This window comes from Hemitrygon akajei, chromosome 4, assembly GCF_048418815.1.
Source record: "Hemitrygon akajei chromosome 4, sHemAka1.3, whole genome shotgun sequence".
Classification (NCBI taxonomy): Eukaryota; Metazoa; Chordata; class Chondrichthyes; order Myliobatiformes; family Dasyatidae; genus Hemitrygon; species Hemitrygon akajei.
In genome coordinates this window covers 180,998,641-181,019,653 of record NC_133127.1, presented here as the reverse complement: position 1 = coordinate 181,019,653, position 21,013 = coordinate 180,998,641, and the positions used below count along the sequence as shown (strand labels likewise).

General features: G+C 41.5%; 1 protein-coding gene across 4 annotated transcripts in view; it reads left to right on the top strand.

Moving 5' to 3' along the window:
• The window catches only part of cyfip1 (cytoplasmic FMR1 interacting protein 1), a 155,970-nt gene extending 135,631 nt beyond the window's left edge, over positions 1–20,339 (top strand). For all 4 annotated transcript variants that reach the window (XM_073044136.1, XM_073044133.1, XM_073044135.1 and 1 more), the window contains exons 28-32: positions 1,599–1,671; positions 4,707–4,801; positions 9,795–10,033; positions 11,977–12,124; positions 19,616–20,339. In XM_073044136.1, the coding sequence (XP_072900237.1) occupies positions 1,599–1,671; positions 4,707–4,801; positions 9,795–10,033; positions 11,977–12,124; positions 19,616–19,780 (720 nt within the window). In that variant the 3' untranslated portion in view covers positions 19,781–20,339. The remainder of the gene's footprint in view (positions 1–1,598; positions 1,672–4,706; positions 4,802–9,794; positions 10,034–11,976; positions 12,125–19,615) is intronic.
• The last annotated feature ends 674 nt before the right edge of the window (positions 20,340–21,013 follow it).

Sequence of the window (21,013 nt, the reverse complement as noted above, 5' to 3'; positions counted from 1 at the left end):
TTTAAAAGTGTACTATACTTCAAACTTTTATTTGAGTCTCAGTATTGAATCATTCATTTGCATTTTATTCCTCTGACACCCAGTTCTCCCTGATCAATATTCAAGCGAAAACCTAGCCTGCTAACAACGCGTTGATCCATTACACATATCTGCTTCTGATTGAATTAAGAATTAACAGACAGACAGGAATACTTTAATGATCCCGAGGGAAATTGGGTTTCATTACAGTCGCACCAACCAAGAATAGTGTAGAAATATAGCAATATAAAACCAAAAATAATTAAATGATAGTAAGTAAATCATGCCAAGTGGAAATAAGTCCAGGACCAACCTATTGGCTCAGGGTGTCTGACACTCCGAGGGAGGAGTTGTAAAGTTTGATGGCCACAGGCAGGAATAACTTCCTATGACGCTCAGTGTTACATCTCGGTGGAATGAGTCACTGGCTGAATGTACTCCTGTGCCTAACCAGTACATTATGGAGTGGATGGGAGACATTGTCCAATATGGCATGCAACTTGGACAGCATTCTCTTTTCAGACACCACTGTCAGAGAGTCCAGTTCCACCCCCACAACATTACTGGCCTTACAAATGAGTTTGTTGATTCTGTTGGTGTCTGCTACCCTCAGCCTTCTGCCTCAGCACACAACAGCAAACATGATAGCACTGGCCACCACAGACTCGTAGAACATCCTCAGCATCGTCTGGCAGATGTTAAAGAACCTCAGTCTCCTCAGGAAGTAGAGACGGCTCTGACCCTTCTTGTAGACAGCCTCAATGTTCTTTGACCAGTCCAATTTATTGTCAGTTCGTATCTCCAGGTATTTGTAATCGTCCACCATGTCCACACTGACCCCTTGGATGGAAACAGGGGTCACCGGTGCCATAGCCCTCCTCAGGTCCACTACCAGCTCCTTAGTCTTTTTCACATTAAGCTGCAGATGATTCTGCTCACACCATGTGACAAAGTTTCCCACTGTAGCCCTGTACTCCGCCTCATCTCCCTTGCTGATGCATCCAACTATGGCAGAGTCATCAGAAAACTTCTGAAGATGGCAAGACTCTGTGCAGTAGTTGAAGTCCGAGGTGTAGATGGTGAAGAGAAAGGGAGACAGGACAGTCCCCTGTGGAGCCCCAGTGTCTGACCACTCTGTCTGACACACAGTGTTGCAAGCGCACGTACTGCAGTCTGCCAGTCAGGTAATCAATAATCCATGACACCAGGGAAGCATCCACCTGCATCACTGTCAGCTTCTCACCCAGCAGAGCAAGGCGGATGGTGTTGAACGCACTTGAGAAGTCAGAAAACATGACCCTCACAGTGCTCGCCTGCTTGTCCAGGAGGGCGTAGACACGGTTCAGCAGGTAGACGATGGCATCCTCATCTCCTAGTCGGGGCTGGTAGGCGAACTGGGGGGGGGGTCTAAGTGTGGCCTAACCATAGGCTGGAGCTGCTCTAGAACAAGTCTCTCCAAGGTCTTCACGACTCAACAATTAAAACCATTTCACAAGTAATTTTTAAATGTAATGCAAATAAATTCCCCTCATTATCTCCAGCAGCTCTAAATTGTTATGTTTGTTGTCTCTTCTGTTTAGTCTTTAGAAGAAGTCTGTGACCTGCTACATGCAGCACCTTTCCAGAACATTTTGCCGAGAATCTACATCAAAGGTAATTGCTGAGAGCACCAATTACTTACTGTCCAGTGAGATATTCTAGTTACTGGTAACAGAAAATGTGAGAAGTTCTCAAAGGAGTAAATTGGTAAGAAGTTTTCAATGGAGTAAATTAGTGACCACATTGAAATTAATCTGTGGACTAGTTGGTGCCAAACTGTTGTTATGCCTATGGGACTCCTACTCTTTGTGATTTTTATAAATGACCTGGATGGGGAAGTGGAGGGATGGGTTAGTAAGTTTGCTGATGACACAAAAGTTGGGGGTGTTGTGGATAGTGTGGAGGGCTGTCAGAGGTTACAACAGGACATTGATATGATGCAAAACTGGGCTGAGAAGTGGCAGATGGAGTTTAACCCAGATAAGTGTGAGGTGATTCATCTTGGTAGGTCAAATATGATGGCAGAATATAGCATTATTGGTAAGACTCTGGCAGTGTGGCGGGTCGGAGGGATCTTGGGATCTGAGTCCATAGGATACTGAAAGCTGCTGTGCAGGTTGACTGTGTGGTTAAGAAGGCTTACTGTGCATTGGCCTTCATCAACTGAGTGATGATGGGACTGAGTTTAAAAGCCGAGAGGTAATGGTGCAGCTATATAGGAACCTGGTCAGGCCCCATTTGGAGTACTGTGCTCAGTTCTGGTCGCCTCCCTACAGGTGGTGGTGGTGGTGATGATGATGATGACATCGACTCAGGCCTGAGAGGCCAGCGTCTGGCGTTTTCATGCCTTACAAGGTGCGGAACGAAAGACTGTGTGGTGCGCCACTCTCACACAGACATTTCGCAGTATTTTTATTTTACGAGGTCGAGTTGCGAGCTCAACACTCAACCCGGCATGGCCCGACTGGATTCGAACCTGGGAACCTCTGTTCCAGAGTCTGGCGCTGATGTCACTGCACCACCAGCTGACCTACAGGAAGGATGTGGAAACCATAGAAAGAGAGCAGAGGAGATTTACAAGGATGTTGCCTGGTTTGGGGAGCAAGCCTTACGAGAATAGGTTGATTGAACTCAGCCTTTTCTCCTTGGAGCAACGGAGGATGAGAGATGACCTGATAGAGGTGTTCAAGATAATGAGAGGCATTGATCGTGTGGAGAGTCAGAGGCTTTTCCCCAGGGCTGAAATGGCTAGCATGAGAGGGCATAGTTTTAAGGTGCTTGGAAGTAGGTACAGAGGAGATGTCAGGGTTAAGTTTTTTACTCAGTGGTGAGCGCGTGGAATGGGCTGCCGGCAATGGTGGTGGAGGTGGATACGATAGGGCCTTTTAAGAGACTTTTAGATAGGTACATGAAGCTTAGAAAAATAGAGGGCTATAGATAAGCCTAGTAATTTCTATGGTAGGGACATGTTCGGCACAACTTTGTGAGCCGAAGGGCCTGTATTGTGCTGTAAGTTTTGTATGTTTCTATGTCAGGGGTAAGTTTTTTATGCAGAGTGGTGAGTGCATGGAATGGGCTGCTGGCGGCGGCGGTGGAGGTGGAAATGATAGGGTCTTTTAAGAGACTCCTGGATGGGCTCTGTCGTGGGCATAGTACTGGAGAGTATAACATCGGTAGCAGAGCGAAGGGTGCTGAGTAGGCTACGGTCAATTATGGAAAACCCTGAACATCCTCTACATAGCACCATCCAGAGACAGAGAAGCAGTTTCAACGACAGGTTGCTATCGATGCAATGCTCCTCAGACAGGATGAAGAGATCAATACTCCCCAATGCCATTCGGCTTTACAATTCAACCGCCAGGAGTAAGATATGTTAAAGTGCCGGGGTTAGGACTCAATGTATTTAAGTAAACTACTTAAGAACTTTTTAAAAGCTATTATTAATGCTTTTTGAGAGGGTGATTTTAGATGCATATCATATTTTTACTGAGTTAAGTATTGTATGTAATTAGTTTTGCTACAATAAGTGTATGGGACATTGGAAAAAATGTTGAATTTCCCCATGGGGATGAATAAAGTATCTATCTATCTATCTGACTACATGGAGCTTAGAAAAATAGAGGGCTATGGGTAAAGTTTAGGTAGTTCTAAGGTAGGGACATGTTTGGTACAGCTTTGTGAGTCAAAGGGCCTATATTGTGCTGTAAGTTTTGTATGTTTCTGTGTAGCTCATTCTCAAGTCACAGAAACATCCTTGTAAATTTTTTCTGTATTCTCAATCTTACTGATACCTTTCCTGTAGGTAGGTGATTAGAACTACACACAATACTCCAAATTTATCCTTACCAATGACTTCTACAACTCTAACATAATTTCCCAATTCCTATACTCAATACTCAGATTTATGAGAGCCAGTGTGCCATAAGCTCCCTTTGTGACCCTATCTAAGTATCTGTCAACTGTTTCAATGCTGTCTTTAGGTTAACAAAATTCTTAGAGTATGTGGTTGAAACTATCAAGTCAATTCAATCTTCAGAATGAAGTTTAATTTCTTTTGAATACACTTTAAAAATTTTGATTGAAAGAAGAATAATTAATGTTCTTAAACAGAAAATTTTAATGTAGCAGAATTGTTAGTCAGGTTTTACTTCCATTTAAAGTCCATTGATTTTGTATTGACTAAAATATGGTGTATAGAATTAGATGCATAAAGAGAGGTTAGATCAACTCACAGAACATGGAACTTGATCTAATTTTGGCTTAATTTTTGGGGGAAAAAACCCCTCTGATTTGGTCAGAGAACATCTGATGGTGGGAATTCTAGCCAGGGCTATTAGTAGTGTTGTGATTAGGTTGCTCGACCAGCAATTTTGGATTATTGCTGTGTCTCATTAATTTCTACTTTGTCAGCTGGAGAAATTTTTAATTCATGTATTTAGCTAAATCTGGACCATAAGGTTTATGTTGATAATGCTAATCTACTAGATTGTCCTTAAAAACTTACCTGATTCACTGACCACTTCATTTTCAGGCCATTCAAAAGTGTGTTGGAGTGAATAATAAATCTTAATTTAGTCAGCAAATCAACACTTCCTGTGAACAAATTTTAAAAATTGCAAGTTACATCTGTCAATTTTTAATCCCAACAGAAGGTGAGAGGTTAGACACAAAGATGAAAAGATTGGAAGCCAAGTATGCTCCACTTCACCTTGTCCCATTGATAGAGCGACTTGGAACGCCTCAGGTAATTTTTCATTGGAACTCTACTGCAAGCCATTTGTTTTCAAAGTTGTAAGAATTTGCAGACAACCTAAATATAATTTAAAGCACATGAAAGTATCTTTTACATTTGTTTCTTAATTATGTAAATTTCAGTTAGTTTGTCAGCTACTAACAAATAATATCTGGTTTTCTACTCCCAGTATGCATCCATATTGATGATTGATGGTTGTTTATAGAAATGGAAGCTGGTGATTAGGTGTGTGCCATTGTTATTCATTATGCATATAAATGATTTGGATGCAAATGCACAAGGTTTTATCATTAAGTTTTCAGATGACTCAAAATTAGGACATGTTGATAAGGTTATCAAGGAGATCTTGATCAGTTAAGGAAGGGGCATAAATTTAGGGTGAAAGGGGCAAGTTTCACTCAAAGGGTGGTGAATCTATGGAGCGAGCTGCAGAAGAAGTGATTGAGGCAGGTATATTAGTATCATTTAAGAAGCGGTTGGATAGGTACATCGAGGAACAAGATTTAGAGGGATATGGGCCAAACACAGGAAATTAGGAGTAGCTATACTGTATTGCTCAATGACTATATTGTAAAAGACACCATTGCCGTTTACAAGCATTTGCTTGATGCCCATAGAGAACCCATTAATGCTTAATATTGCCTTCAACAAGAAGTGTTACTTTTGGCTTTAACTATGATCTGAAACCACCTTTCAGTATAAATATGGTGGGTATGAAACAGTCCTTTGATTATCGGCATCTTAGCAATGTTTATGATGCAGATTATACAGATTACTTGGACTTTAGCTCTGCTACTGGTTCAGTTGTAATTTAACATATTTTATATCAGAAATGGTCACTTCTAAGAACACTTATAAAGACACTTATACTGTAAGTACTTCTGAGTATCTGCTGTTTGCCACAGCATGGTTACTTTGTAAATCCTGTGGTAGATTCAAAAAGAGCAAGCACAAAGTTTCCGACCACTGACCTTGCAAGACATTGAGTCAGTTTGTGACCTAAAACCTCAATGCAAGTTCTTAAACTTTCTTTTAAAAGCAACTGAATTTTATAGCCTAGTGGGGTAAAACTAAAATTGTATATGATGTACAACAACACTTCATCACATTTGGACTAAAAGACACAACAGAGGAGCTACGAGAGAGATAAACTATCTAGAATAGCATCAAACTATATGGGAGCATAGTGGTTAGTGCATCACTTTACAGTGCCAGACAGCGCTCAGCAATTGGGGTTCAATTCCTGCCGCTGTCTGCAAGTTTGTTTGTTTTCCCTGTGACTGTGTGGGTTTCCTCCCACATTCCAAAGACTTACAATTAGGATTAGGGCCAACCGACTGAGTTTGTGACAAAAGTCTGTTTACTCTGACCACACTAGAAAATTGAAACCAATTAGATAAGCTAATATTTTACCTTGCACGAGAGTTATGAATGCTGAAATCAGAAATAAAAACAAAATGCTAGACATACTCAGCAGGTTAGGCAGTATCTATGAAGTGCGAAATAATTAAAATTTGAATTTGATGACTTTACCAGTAAGGATGGAGGGTCTATAACATGAAGTGTTAATTCAACTTTTTTGCTCTCCGTATGCACTCAGTGGCCATTTTATTAGGTACACCTTTACACCTGCTTCTTAATGAAAATATTTAATCAGCCAGTGATGTGGCAGCAACTCAATGCATAAAAGCATTCAGTCATGGTCAAGGGGCTCAGTTGTTGTTCAGACCAAACATCAAAATGGGAAAGAAATGTGATCTAAGTGATTTGACCATGGAATGATTGATGGTACCAGACAAGCTGGTTTGAAACCTGTTTGTCTCCTCGGATTTTCATAGACAACAGTCTCTGTAATTTACAGAGAATGGTGCAAAAAAACGCCCAAAAAAATCCAATGAGTGACAGTTCTGTGGGCTAAAACACTTTGTTAATGAGAGAGTTCAGAGGAGAATGAGCAAACTGGTTCAAGCTGACAGGAAAGTGACAATAACTCAAACAAGTTACAACCGTGGTATGCAAGATAGCATCTCTGAACGCACAACACAGCGAACCTTGAAGTTGATGGGCTACAGCAGCAGCAGAAGACCGCACTGAGGACCAAGGTGTACCTAGAGAAGTGGTCACTGAGTCTGTGTCACCCAAACAATTATAAAGTTCTTTCTGGTTTTGTTGTTATTTCTGTTCGGTTCTTGCCCTTTCTGTTCTGAGCTGGAAAAGGCATATAATAAGGATGATGTCCCAATTGTAATGGGAGACTTCAACATGCAAGGGGATTGGGAAAATCAGGTTGATGTCAGATCATAAGAGGGAATTTGTTGAATGCCTACAAGATGGCTTTTTAGAGCAGCTTGTGCTTGAGCCTACTAGGCTCTTTCAGATTGAGTGTTGTGTAATAATCCAGATTTTATTAGGGATCTTAAGGTAAAGGATCCTTTGGGAGGCAGTGATCATAATATGATTGAATTCATTTTGCAGTTTGAGGGGAGAAGCACAAGTCAGATTTATCAATATTACAATGGAATAAAGGGATTTACAAAGGCATGAGAAAGGAGCTTGCCCAGGTGGATTGGATGAGGATACTGGTGGAGATGATGGCAGAGCAGAAGTTGCTGAAGTTTCTGGGAATAGTTCACAAGGCACAGGATAGATATGTCCCACAGAAGAAGTTGTTCTTAAATGGCAGAGGTAGGGAACCATGGCTGACAAGGAAGGTAAGGACTGCATAACAGCAAAGAAAGGGCATATAATATAGCAAAAGGAAGTTGGATGATATGCAAGTTTTTAAAATCCAACAAAGGCAATTGAAAAAGACCAGAAGAGGGGAAAAGATTAAATATCAGGGCAAACAAGCCAATAATATAAAGCAGGATGCGTAGGTTTTTATTTTCAGTTGTATAAAGAGTAAAATGGAGGTGAGAGTTGATATTGGACCACTGGAAAATGATGCTGGTGAGGTAGTAATGGGGGACAAAGAAATGGCCGATGAATTTAATAAGTACTTTGCTTCAGTCTTCACTGTGGAAGTTGCTAGCAGTGAACCAGAGGTCCATGAGTGTTGGGAAGCAGGAGGGAGTGCCATTGCTATTACAAAGGAAAAAGTGCTTGGCAAACTGAAAGATTTTAAGGTGGTTAAGTCACCTAGACCAGATGGACTACATTCCAGAGTCCTGAGAGAGGTTGCTGAAGAGATAACGGGATACATTGGTCATGATCTTTAAAGAATCACTTGATTCTGGTGTGGTCCCAGAGGACTGGAAAATTGCAAATGTCACTCCACTCTTTAAGAAGGGAGAAAGACAAAAGAGAGAAAATTATAGGCCAGTTAGCCTAACCTCAGTGGTTGGGAAAGTATTGGGGGTCCGTTTTTCAGGACAAGGTTTTGGGGGATTGGAGACTAATGATAAAATAAGTCAAAATCAGCATGGTTTCTGTAAAGGGAAATCTTGCCTGACAGATCTGTTAGAATTCTTCGAGGAAGTTACAAGCAGGTGGACAAAGGAATGGTAGTAGATGCTTAGATCTTCAGAAGGCATTTGTTAAGGTGCCTCACACAAGGCTGCATAACAAGATAAAGTCTCATGGTGTTACAGGAAAGATACTAGCATGGATAGCAGAATGGCTGGCAGGCAGGATTCAGTGAGTGGGAATAAAGGGGGCCTTTTCTGGTTGGCTGTTGGTGATTAGTGGTGTTCCTCAGGGGTCAGTATTGTGACCGCTGCTTTTCACATTGTCTGTCAATGATTTAGATAATGGAATTGATGGCTTTGTGGCAAAGTTTGCAGATGATATGAAGATAGGTTGAGAGGTAGGTAGTGCTGAGGAAGCAATGCGATTGCAGCAGGACTTAGACAAATCAGAAGAATGGGTAAAAAAGTGGCAGATGGAATACAATGTTGGGAAATGTATGATGATGCATTTTGGTAAAAGAAACAATAGTGTAGACTATTATCTAAATGGGGAGAAAAATTCAAACATCAGCAGTGCAAAGGGTCTTAAGAGTCCTCATGCAAGACTCCCAGGTTAATTTACAGGTTGAGTCCGTGGTAAAGAAGGCAAATGCAATGTTGGCATTTATTTCAAGGGGAATAGAATATTTAAAAAAATACAAGGAGATAATGCTGAGCTTTTATAAGACACTAGTCAGGCTGCACTTGGAGTATTGTCAATCGTTTTGGGCTCCAAATCTGAAAAGATATGTTGTCATTGGGGAGAGTCCAGAAGAGGTTCACGAGGATGATTCCGGGAGTGAAGAGGTTAATATATGAGGAGTGTTTGGTAGCTTTGGGACTGTACTCAGTGGAATTTAGAAGAATGCATGGGGGATCTCATTGAAATCTACCGAATGTTGAAAGGACTAAATATGGTTGCTGTGGAGAGAATGTTTCCTCTGGTGGGGATGTCCAGAACTAGAGAGCACAGCCTCAAAACTGAGGGGTGACCTTTTAGAATAGACGTAAGGAGGAACTTTTTTAGCCAGAAAGTAGTGAATCTGTGGAATGCTCTGCCACAGACAGTTGTGGAAGTCAAACCCATGGGTATATTTATGGCAGAAGTTGATAGTTTCCTGATTGGTCAGGGCATCAAAGGATATGGTGAGAAAGCAGGTGTATGGGGTTGAGTGGGATCCGGGATTAGTTTTGATGGAATGGCAGAGCTGACTCAATGGGCTGAATGGCCTAATTCTGCTCTTGTGTCTTATGGTCTTTATTTTGTGGATCTCACCTGGATTCTCTCTATTCACTAGGACTGGTTGCCACATCTTGGTCCTACACCCACTTTCCCTGATATCAAAAAGAATTTCATATGAAGAAGATGATGCAAATGCAGCCATTATGAAAGTTGTATACATTATAGCCAGCTCTTCTACTTTCCATTTGAATCACTAAAAATGTAAAACTAAGGTGATCAGTCTGCAGTAGAGTAGGGTTATTGATGTGATTTTTGAGCCACTAATATGTTTTTAACTTAAATGGCTTCATTACAGCAAGTTGCAATTGCAAGGGAAGGAGATCTGCTGACAAAGGAGCGTCTCTGTTGTGGACTGTCCATGTTTGAAGTGATTTTGACGAGAATCCAGCAATTCCTGGATGATTCCATTTGGCGAGGACCCCTTCCAAGTAATGGCGTAATGCACGTGGATGAATGTGTGGAATTCCACAGACTCTGGAGTGCCATGCAGTTTGTATACTGTATTCCAGTTGGGGCACACGAATTCACTGTAGAGTAAGTGGTTGTGATTTTTTTCCATTCTTCATAGAACATAGAATAGTACAGCACATTACAGGCCCTTCAGCCCACAATGTTGTGCCAACCCTCAAACCCTGCCTCCCATATAACCCCCTACCTTAAATTCCTCCATATACCTGTCTAGTAGTCTCTTAAACTTGACTAGTGTATCTGCCTCCACCACTGACAAAGGCAGTGCATTCCACGCACCAACCACTCTGAGTGAAAAACCTTCCTCTAATATCCCCCTTGAACTTCCCTCCCCTTACCTTAAAGCCATGTCCTCTTGTACTGAGCAGTGGTGCCCTGGGGAAGAGGCGCTGGCTGTCCACTCTGTCTATTCCTGTTAATATCTTGTTCACCTCTATCATGTCTCCTCTCATCATGATGCTGCAGAAACCCTGACCTTGACTAGTGATTGGTCTAGGGGGCACAGATACACATTATCAATACGATGTACTTTCTTAATCAGAATTCACGAAAAGTTGAGTTCTTGAAAAAATATTCAGGGAGTTCAGAGCATATCTACTTGAGGTTGGGGTGCTTTGCCTTGCTTTAATCCTGCAGGGAATAAATGGCAGGCTCAGAACTTTTCATTTTCTGTATGTACGTTGTTTCTTCCAATGGAGTGCTCCTTCCATTGACTTTAAAACTGTTTACCTAGATTTATCTTACAAAACAGGATGGCTGACTGGGGTGCTACTGCATACTGCATATTGTTTGCCTTGTAATGACTGATCATTGTAGAAGCACTAAGAACTCCATGTGTATTGTCTCCAGAATTATAATTGAATCTGAGCTGCATCTGCACAGCACAATGTGTTACTATCTGTCACAAATTAAATTGGGTGCTGGAGACCATATTGGCTAAGATATATAATGACAATTGTGTTTACTACTTTATATTTTGAAGGGCATTGTTGAATGTCATTTATCAAAATCCTAGCCTGTCTCCCAAAAATGCTCTTCTGTCAATCTGTTGACAAGAGTTATTCTTCCTGTTTCACTAAGTATTGGGCAGTGGTGGCGTATGCCTGATTGAAAGGGATGTGAAAGTTCAAACTATTGTAAATGCACTGGGATAGCAGATGGTGGCATTGCCTGTCCTAAAATGCACGTGAAATTCATAATATTTTAGTTTCTAAAATAATTTTAGTTTGGGTAAATGGTTATAAAGCCCTTTCAATTTTTTCCCCAAATATTTTTATATTTGTTATGTAGAGAATTTGTCTCCAGCTGCTCAGAACAAAGATTACCAAGTGAAAGTAATGAATAGAATATGTTTTTGTTTTTTTAATTTCAATATCTGGACAATGAACTTCTTTTTATCCTCTCAAAGAAATTAACTTCTGCCAAGATGGTATTTGATGAGCACTGGGGGTGTTCACAGTGCAGGTTCCCCAGTTTATTACAACTTGTCAGCAGTAACAGTGTCACCAATATGCCATGTCATTGGGTATATTTAAAGCAGAGGTTGACAGGTTCTTGATTGGTAAGGGTATGGGGAGAAGGCAAGAGAATGGGATTGAGGGAGGATTAATAAATCAGTCATGATAGAATGGTGGAGCAGATTCGATGGGCCAAATGGGATAATTCTGCTCCTGTGGTCAATGGGAATCATTACCAAAGCCTGTGTGTGGTTCCAGTAGGGATTCCTGGATGGTGAGCAGGAACTTTAACTCTTCCAGTTCTGTTCATCTGTGCAAGTTCACTTACCCTAGCTGAGACTGGCTAACTCAGCATAAACCAGACTGGGAGCTTTTATTGCATTGGAAGCTTTTATGGTCTTTGCCTAAGGACCATAAAAGGACCAGCTCTTCCTTCTGTAAACACTGATCCACAAACAACCTTTTCTAAAACTGGGAGATTTTTCTCGATGTGTCTTGAATCATTCAAGAATTTGAACCACTTTATAATTGTCTTGTCTTTGAATTATACAGGCAGTGCTTTGGAGATGGGCTGCACTGGGCTGGCTGTATGATTATTACATTGCTTGGACAGCAACGGCGCTTTGACGTCCTCGACTTCTGTTACCATTTGCTCAAAGTCCAGAAGCATGATGGCAAAGATGATGTCCTCAAGAATGTGGTATGCAGTTTTTCATTCTTTTCCTGATACACAGGACAAAATTTCATGAGCATTGATTATTCTGCAGTTCCCAGTAAGTAGTTTATTCATCTGTTGGCTTTAACAATGTGTCAGCAATGGATACTATGTCTGTCCAAATGTGCTGAAGCCAGCTGACCCATCTGAGAAGAGCTAAATCAGATTTGATCGCTGTTGTGTATGAATGATAACTCAGCATTGGCTTACCTACATGTTAACCAACTGGGAAGGTGGGAAACAGCTTAGCCTGTGTGTGTTGGTGGGGAGGTGCTAACCTGGTTTTAGTCGAGTTTTTCACATGCTATAAAAAGCTTGTAACTGTCTTGATATTGTGAAAAGAGATAATTTTCAATTATGCTTAACCAAGTTTCAACCAAATAGTCAAATCCTTGCTAGTCTGCATCAATTGCAAGGATCTCACTGAATATCCAAAATAACAATATTAAGCGCTTTTTCAAACTTCAAAGTAAATGTATTATCAAAGTACGCATATGTCACCACATACATCACTGAGATTCATTTTCTTACGGGCATACTCAGTGAATTCAAGAAATGTAATAGAATCAATAAAAGACCACACACAATAGGACAAACAACCAATGTGCAAAAGACAACAAACTGCAAATACAAAAGAAAAAAATAATAAGTAAATAAACAATAAGTATAGAGAACACGAGATGAAGAGTCCATGAAAATGAGTCCATAGACTGTGAGAAAAGTTCAGTGATGGGGCTAGTGCAGTTATCCCCACTGGTATCGTGTGCAGTTTTGGTCACCAAATCACAGGAAGGATATTAATAAGGTTGAAAGAGTGCAGAGAAGGTTTACAAGGATGTTGCCGGGACTTGAGAAACTGAGTTACAGAGGAAGGTTGAATAGGTTAGGACTTTATTCTGTGGAGCATAGAAGAATGAGGGGAGATTTGATAGAGGTGTATAAAATTATCATGGGTATAGATAGAATGCAAGTAGGCTTTTTCCACTGAGGCTAGGGGAGAAAAAAACCAGAGGACATGGGGAAGGGGGAAAAGTTTAAAGGGAGCATGGGGGGGGGGGGCTTCAAACAGAGTGGTGGGAGTGTGGAATGAGCTGCCAGATGAAGTGGTAAATGCGGGCTCACTTTTAACATTCAAGAAAAACTTGGACAGGTACATGGATGAGAGGTGTATGGAGGGATATGGTCCAGGTGCAGGTCTGTGGGACTAGGCAGAAAAATGGTTTGGCACAGCCAAGAAGGGCCAAAAGGCCTGTTTCTGTGCTGTAATGTTCTATGGTTTAAGGGCCTGATGGTTGAGGGGTAATAAATGTTCCTGAACCTGGTGGTGTGAGTCCCGAGGCTCTTTTACTTTCTTCCTGATGGAAGCAGTGAGAAGAGAGCATGACCTGGAAAGTGGGAGCCCCTATTGATGGATGCTGCTTTCCTGCGATAGTTCTCCATGTAGATGTGCACAGTGATGGGGAGGGCTTTACCCAGGATGGACCGGGCTGTACCACTACTTTTTGTAGGATTTTCCATTCAAGGGCATTAGTGTTTCCATACAGGCCATGATGCAACCAGTCAATATACAGTACTCTCCACTATACACCTATAGAAGTTTGTCAAAGTTTTATCTGTCATGCTGAATCTTCACAAACTTCTAAGGAATTAGAAGCGCTGTCATGTTTTCTTCATAATTGCACTTATGTGCTGGGCCCAGGACAGGTCCTCTGACATGATAACACCGAAGAATTTAAAGTTGCTGATCTTCTCACCTCTGATTCCCCATTGAGGACTTGCTCATGGACCTGTGGTTTCCTCCTCCTTGGATACTGAGTGAGAGGTGGTTATTGTGGCACCACTCAGCCAAATTTTCAATCTCCCTTCCATATGCTGATTTCTCACCATCTTTGACTTGGCCAACCACAGTGGTGTCAGCAGCAAACTTAAATATGGCACTGGAGGTGTGCTTAGACCCAGAGTCATAAGTATAAAGCAAGTAGAGCAGGGAACTAAGCACATGGGCTTATGGTGCACTTGTGCTGATGGCAATTCTGGAGGAGATGTTGTTGCCAATGTGAACAGACTAAGATCTGCAGTGAGGAAATTGAGGATCTAATTGCACAAGGAGGTATTGGAGGCCAGGATTATGAAGATTATTGATTAGTTTTGAGGGAATGATAGTATTGTATGCTGAGCTGTAGTCAATAAAAAACATTCTATATGCATCTTTGCTGTCCGGATGTTCCGGAGTTGAGTGAAGAGCCAGAGAAATGGCCTCTGCTATGGATCTATTGTTCTGGTAGGCGATTTGGAGCAGATCCAAGTGGCTTCTCAGATAGGAGTTGATATGTTTCTTTGCCAACCTTTCAAAGAACTTCATCACATTGGATGTAAGTTCTGGACAATAGTCATTGAGGCAGGTTGCCCCATTCTCTTAGGCACTGGTATAATTGAAGCCTGCTTGAAGAGTGGGGGTATATCAGACTGCCGAAGCGAGAGGTTAAAGATCTTAGTGAACACTCCAGGCATGTAATAAGCACAGGTCTTTAGTATTCCACCAGGTAACCATTTGGGCCGGATGCTTCTGTGGGTTCACCTTCCTGAAGGACCCATCAGCTTCGGAGACTGAAATCACAGGTCATGTGCTGTGGGAGTTTGTGAATGTTTGTCCACATTTTGACATTCAAAGCGAGCATAGAAGGCATTGAGCTCATCTGAAAGCTAAGTCCTGTTGTCAGCTATGTAGCTTGGTTTCACTTTGTTAGAGGTAATAGCATTCAATCCCTGCCACAGCGGTCGAGCATCCTTCAGTGATTCAATTTTAGTCCGGAATTGTCACTTTGCCTGTCAGATGGCTTTCTGGAGATCACACCTGGACTACCTTTATCTTGCTTGGTTGCCAGATGTTGTGGTGTTTATTGATAACAACATAGATAGGAAAAGGGAGGAGGCCCTGAAGAGAGAATATAAGAAGTTAGGCAGACCATGACAGTGCTGCCACACACTCTCCAATCTGCTGATCAAATTTGTGGAAGACACAACATTGACAGTCCGAGACAGGCCTACAGACACCTTGACACAGTGGTGCCAAGATAACAACTTCTCCCTCAATGTCCAAAAAACAAAAGAGCTGATCGTGGATTACAGGAGGAATGGAGACAGGCTTGCCCTGATCAACATCAATGGGACTGAGGTTGAGAGGGTGAGTAGTTTCAAATTCCTCTGTGCATACATTACTGAAGATCTCATCTGGACTGTACACACCGGCTGTGTGGCAAAAAAAGGCGACTGGAGAAGTTCAGCATGATCCCTCAAATTGTCAGGACTTTCTAAAGGGGCATTGAGAGCCTTCTGGCTGGCTGTATCACTGCCTAGTACAGGCACTGCACCAACCTTGATCGCTGAGCACTGCAATAGAGTGCTATGGACAGCCCTGCGCATCTGTGGATGTGAACTTCCCTCCCTTGAGGGCATTTACAGCAGCAGGTGCATAAAGAAAGACCTGGAAGATCATCAGGGACACCAGTCATCTCTGTTTCTGTTGCTTCCATCTGGCAAACGGTGCTGCAGCATTAAAGCCAGGACCAACAAGCTATAGAACAGCTCACTTTGTGTGATGGATGTTAATAAATTCAAAAGAAGAAAGCTGAAAAGCAGGACTTCCAGGGTAGTAATCTCTGCGTTGCTGCCTGTGCCACGTGTTATTGAGGGTAAGCATAGGATGATTTGGCAGATAAATGCATGGCTGAGGAATTGGTGCAGGGGGCAGGGTTTCAGATTTCTGGATCGTTGGGATCTCTTCTGGGGTAGGTATGACCTGTACATAAATGATATGTTACACCTGAACCAAAGGGATTCAGTATCCTTGCAGGCAGTTTGCTAGAGCTGTTGGGGAGGGTTTAAACTAATTTGATAAGATGGTGGGAACTGGAGTGATAGGGCTGAAGACGGGTGGTTGGTGTACAAGTAGAGGCAGGGTGTATTGAGACTGTCAGGAAGGATAGGCAAACGATAGGGCAGAATTGCAGTCAGATGAATTAAAGTGTAATGGGGCTAAAATCAAAAAGGGTGATAAATACAGGACTGAAGGCATTACAGATTACAACGGGAGATAGAAGAGGCATGTAAAAAGGGCATTGTTGTGATAATCATGGTGGAGTTCAATTAGGTCGATTGGGAAAATCTGATTGGTACTGAATCCCAAGACAGGGAATTTGTAAAATGCCTTCAAGATGGCTTTTTTAGAGCAGCTTGTGGTTGAGCTCACTAGGGGAACAGCAGTTCTGGATTGGGTGTTATGTAGCGATCCAAATTTGATAAGGAAGGTTAAGGTAAAGGAACCCTGAGGAGGTAGTGATCATAACATGTACAATTCATCCTGCAGTTTGAGAAGAAGCTAAAATTGGATGTGGAGTAAAGAGAATTACAGAGGCATGAGAGAGAAGCTGGCAAATTGGAAGGGGGACACTTGAGGGGATGATGACAGACAGCAATGGCTGGTGTTACTAGGGGAAAATTGGTTCGCGCAGGAAAGATGCATCCCAAAGATGAAGAAGTACTCTGAAGAGAGGATGAGGCGACTGTGGCTAATGAAGCTGTTCAAAGACAGTTTAAAAACAAAAGAGAGGGCATATAACATAGCAAAAATTTGTTGGAAGTTGGAGGATTGGGAAGCTTTTACAAACCAACAGAAGGCAACTAAAAAAAAACCATTGAGAGAAAAGATTAAATATGAAGGGAAGCTAACCAATAATATAAAAGAGGATGCAAAAAGATTTTTCATATATATAAATAGTAAAAGAGAAATGAGAGTGGATATTGACTGCTGGAAAATGACGCTGGAGCGGTATTATTAGGGGACGAAGAAATGTCGGATGAACTTTAAAAGTATTTTTGCATCAGTTTTTACTGAGGGAGACACTAGCAGTATGTCAGAAATTTGAGAATGTTGGGGCAGAAGTCAGTGTCGTTGTTCTTACTAAGGAGAAGGTGCTTGGGAAGCTGTACCCTAAAGTCATCTGGACCAGATGGGCTATATCCCAGGGTTCTTAAAAGAGATAGAAGAAATTGTGGACACATTAGTAATGATCTTATAAAAATCACTGTATTCTGGAATGGTTCCTGTGGACTGGAAAATTGAATGTCACTTCACTCTTCAGGAAGAGAGGGAGGCAGAAGAAAGTAAGCTGTATGTTAGTTAGCCTGACTTAAGTGGTTGGAAAGATGTTGGAGTGGGCTATTGTTAAGGATGAAGTTTCAGGGTACTTGGATGCACATGATGAAATAGGCTGAAGTCAGCTTGGTTTCCTTAAGGGGAAATCCTGCCTGACAAATCTCAAAAATTTTTGAGTTCTTTGAGGAAATAACAAGCAGAATAGACAAAAGAGAGTCAGTGGATGTTGTTTACTTGGGTTTTCAGAAGGCCTTTGACAAGGAGCCGCACTTGAAGCCGCTTAACAAGGTAAAAAGCCCATGGTATTTCAGGAGAAGTACTAGTATGGTTAGAAAATTGTCTGACTGGCAATAGGGAAAGAGTGGGAATAAAGGGGGCCTTTTCAGGTTGGCTGCCGGTGAGTAGTGTGCCGCAAGGGTCAGTAAGGACCCCATGCAGTAATGAGACCGCTTTTTTGCACATTTTATGTCAATGATTTGGATGATGGAATTGATGGCTTTGTGGGAAAGTTTGCGGATAATTAGAAGATGGGTGGAGGGGTAGGTGGTGTTGAGGAAGCAGAGTGTTTGCAGGACTTAGACTGGGAGAATGGGCAAAGTGGCAGATGGAGCATAATGTAGGGAGGTGTATAGTCAAGCACTTTGGCAGAAGGAATAAAGGCATGGACTATTTCCTAAATGAGGAGAAACTTCAAAAATCAGAGGTGCTGAGGGACTTGGAAGTCCTCATGCAGGATTCCCTGCCGGTTGAGTGAGCGATAAGGAAGGCAAATGCAATGTTAGCATTCATTTCAAGAGTTCTAAAATATAAAGGCAAGGATGTAATGCTGAGGCTTTATAAGGCATTGGTCAGACTGCGCGGAGTATTGTGAGCAGTTTTGGGCCCCTTATCTAAGAAAGATAATGTAAAGAATGTATTGGCGTTGAAGAGGGTCCAGAAGATGTTCATGAAAATGATCCCAATTATGAAAAGGATAGTGTAGCAGGAGCACTTGATGGCTCTGGGCCTGTATTTGACTGAAGTTTAGAAGAATGAGAGGGAATCTCATTGAAACTAATCTAATATTGAAAGGTCTGGATAGAGTGGATGTAGACTCTCCTCCAATTTCTAGGTGTTCACCTGATGGATAATCTCACCTGGTCCCTCAACACCAGCTCCATAGCAAAGAAAGCCCAGCAGCGTCTCTACTTTCTGCAAAGGCTGAGGAAAGTCCATCTCCCACCCCCCCATCCTCATCACATTCTACAGGGGTTGTATTGAGAGCGTCCTGAGCAGCTGCATCACTGCCTGGTTTGGAAATTGCACCATCTCGAATCACAAGACCCTGCAGCGGATAGTGAGGTCAGCTGAGATCATCGGGGTCTCTCATCCCACCATCACGGACATTTACACTACATGCTGCATCCGCAAGGCAAACAGCATTATGAAGGACCCCATGCACCCCTCATACAATCTCTTCTCCCTCCTGCCGTCTGGGAAAAGGCTCCGAAACATTTGGGCTCCCATGGCCAGACTATGTAACAGTTTCTTCCCCCAAGCTATCAGACTCCTCAATACCCGAAGCCTGGACTGACACCTTGCCCTATTGTCCTGTTTATTATTTATTGTAATGCCTGCACTGTTTTTGTGCACTTTATGTAGTTCTGTGTAGGTCTGTAGTCGAGTGTAACTTTCTCTTTTTTTTTAACGTAGCTGTCTAGTTTTTGTACTACACCATGGTCCTGAAAAACGTCGTCTCATTTTTACTATGCACTGTACCAGCAGTTATGGTCGAAATGACAATAAAAGTGACTTGACTATAGTGAGAGTGTCTAGGACCAGAGGATACAGCCTCAGAATTGAGAAATGTCCATTGAGAACAGGCATAAGGAGAAATGTCTTTAGCCAGAGGTGGTGAATCTATGAAATTCATTGCCACACACAGTTGTGCAGGCCAAGTCATGGGGTATATCCAAAGTGAAGGTTGATAGGTTCTTGATTAATCAGAGTGTCAAGAGTTATGGGAAGAAGGCAGGAGAATAGGTTTGAGAAGGGTGCTGGATTAGCTATGACGGAGCAGACTCAATGGGCTGATTAGCCCAATTATTCTCCTCTCTCTTATGGCTTTATAGAATTGTTCAGCAAGGAAATAGATTCTTCAGCACAGCTCATCCATGGTGACCACCAAGCTAATCCAATGTGTCACTGTTTCATCAATATCTCTCTGAACCCTTGCTTTCCTGGACTGTACTCTCCAGCAAATGAATCTGAGGACCAAGCATGGGGAAGGGAGCCATGTTTGGCAGCACTATTTTAAATTTTCTTTCCTTTGCTATTTGCAGCCTTTGAAGAAAATGGTTGACAGAATTCGCAAATTCCAAATTCTGAATGATGAAATATTTGCTATCTTGAGCAAGTATCTGAAGTCAGGTGATGGTGAAAATGTCCCTGTGGAGCATGTCCGCTGTTTCCAGCCACCTATTCATCAGTCGCTAGCGAGCTCCTAATAAAGAACATTTGGGACAGCTGAAGCAATCCAGGAATATTTGCATTCTGAATACCTGGATAATCAACTGGCTGGTACTCTGCATTTTAATAACGTGAAATGTTAGAGTTAAATATTTAAACTGCTGTGTGATTTTGTTTTTCTAAGAGGACAGTGCATGGTTTGTATTAGTTGAGGGTTTTACTGATGATTTTGCCATCAAACACTACCAGCAATAAGTATCTGGAAGAGATTTTAAAATGGTAAAAACTGATTAGTTGCAAAGATTCCTTACGAAATTTTAAAAAAGTAATCAAATTATTTCAACTTTGTAATGGCATTGTTATAAGATTAACATTTTTCAAATCTATATTTTACTACACTAGCCTGCATTTATAGTTTACTGGTGCTGTACTAAAAGATGCTCTTTTTCTTTTGTTCCAGTAATAATTTTGCTTTCATCCCCTAGTGCAGCTTTTATACTAAATTTTCCACAGTAGTTACAAAAATTTTAAATGAATCATGAGATTTTTTGAACTGTTTACCAGTTTATATGGAAGAAATAAATACTTTCCCATCTATTCCTCATGGTTTCGCCATCCTTTTATTTTTATCTCAATGGGGTCAGGGGAGAATAAATTACCCTTCATAGTTGGAATTAGATTTGAATAGATAATGAGGACTGGTTTCTTATCATCAAATAGCCATTCTGTGACCTTAACTTGAAAAATGTCATTAGAATATGGGACTCGGTTTCTTTTGTATGCAAGGTAAAAGGACCATTGTGAGGAACAACTGTAAAACAAATTAGAGTATTTGAATATTTTATGAGGTAAATATAATTGAAACACTTTCAGGTTTACATTTAGGAGAAATAATTATGTCATTATTCAAAGAAAAATATTATAACCATGAACATAATTTAATGACCAAAGCCTCTGAACAGTGTGCTCATAATCACCATTTCCTATATTTGTGTTGCTTCCAGGTTGCTGTTATAGAGGTGATCTCTGTACCTATCTATACAAAGCAATACACGCAAAATGCTGGCGTAACTCAGCACACCAGGCAGTATCTATAGATGAGTAAACGGTCAGTGTTTCGAGCTGAGATCTTTGCTACCTCACCTGCTGAATTCCTCCAGCATTTTGTGTTGCTTTGGATTTCCAGCAGCTGCAGGCTTTGTGATTCCATCTATACTAATCCTACTTACAAGATATCTTGAGTTCTTTTTAAAAACTTTTAGAGATGTACA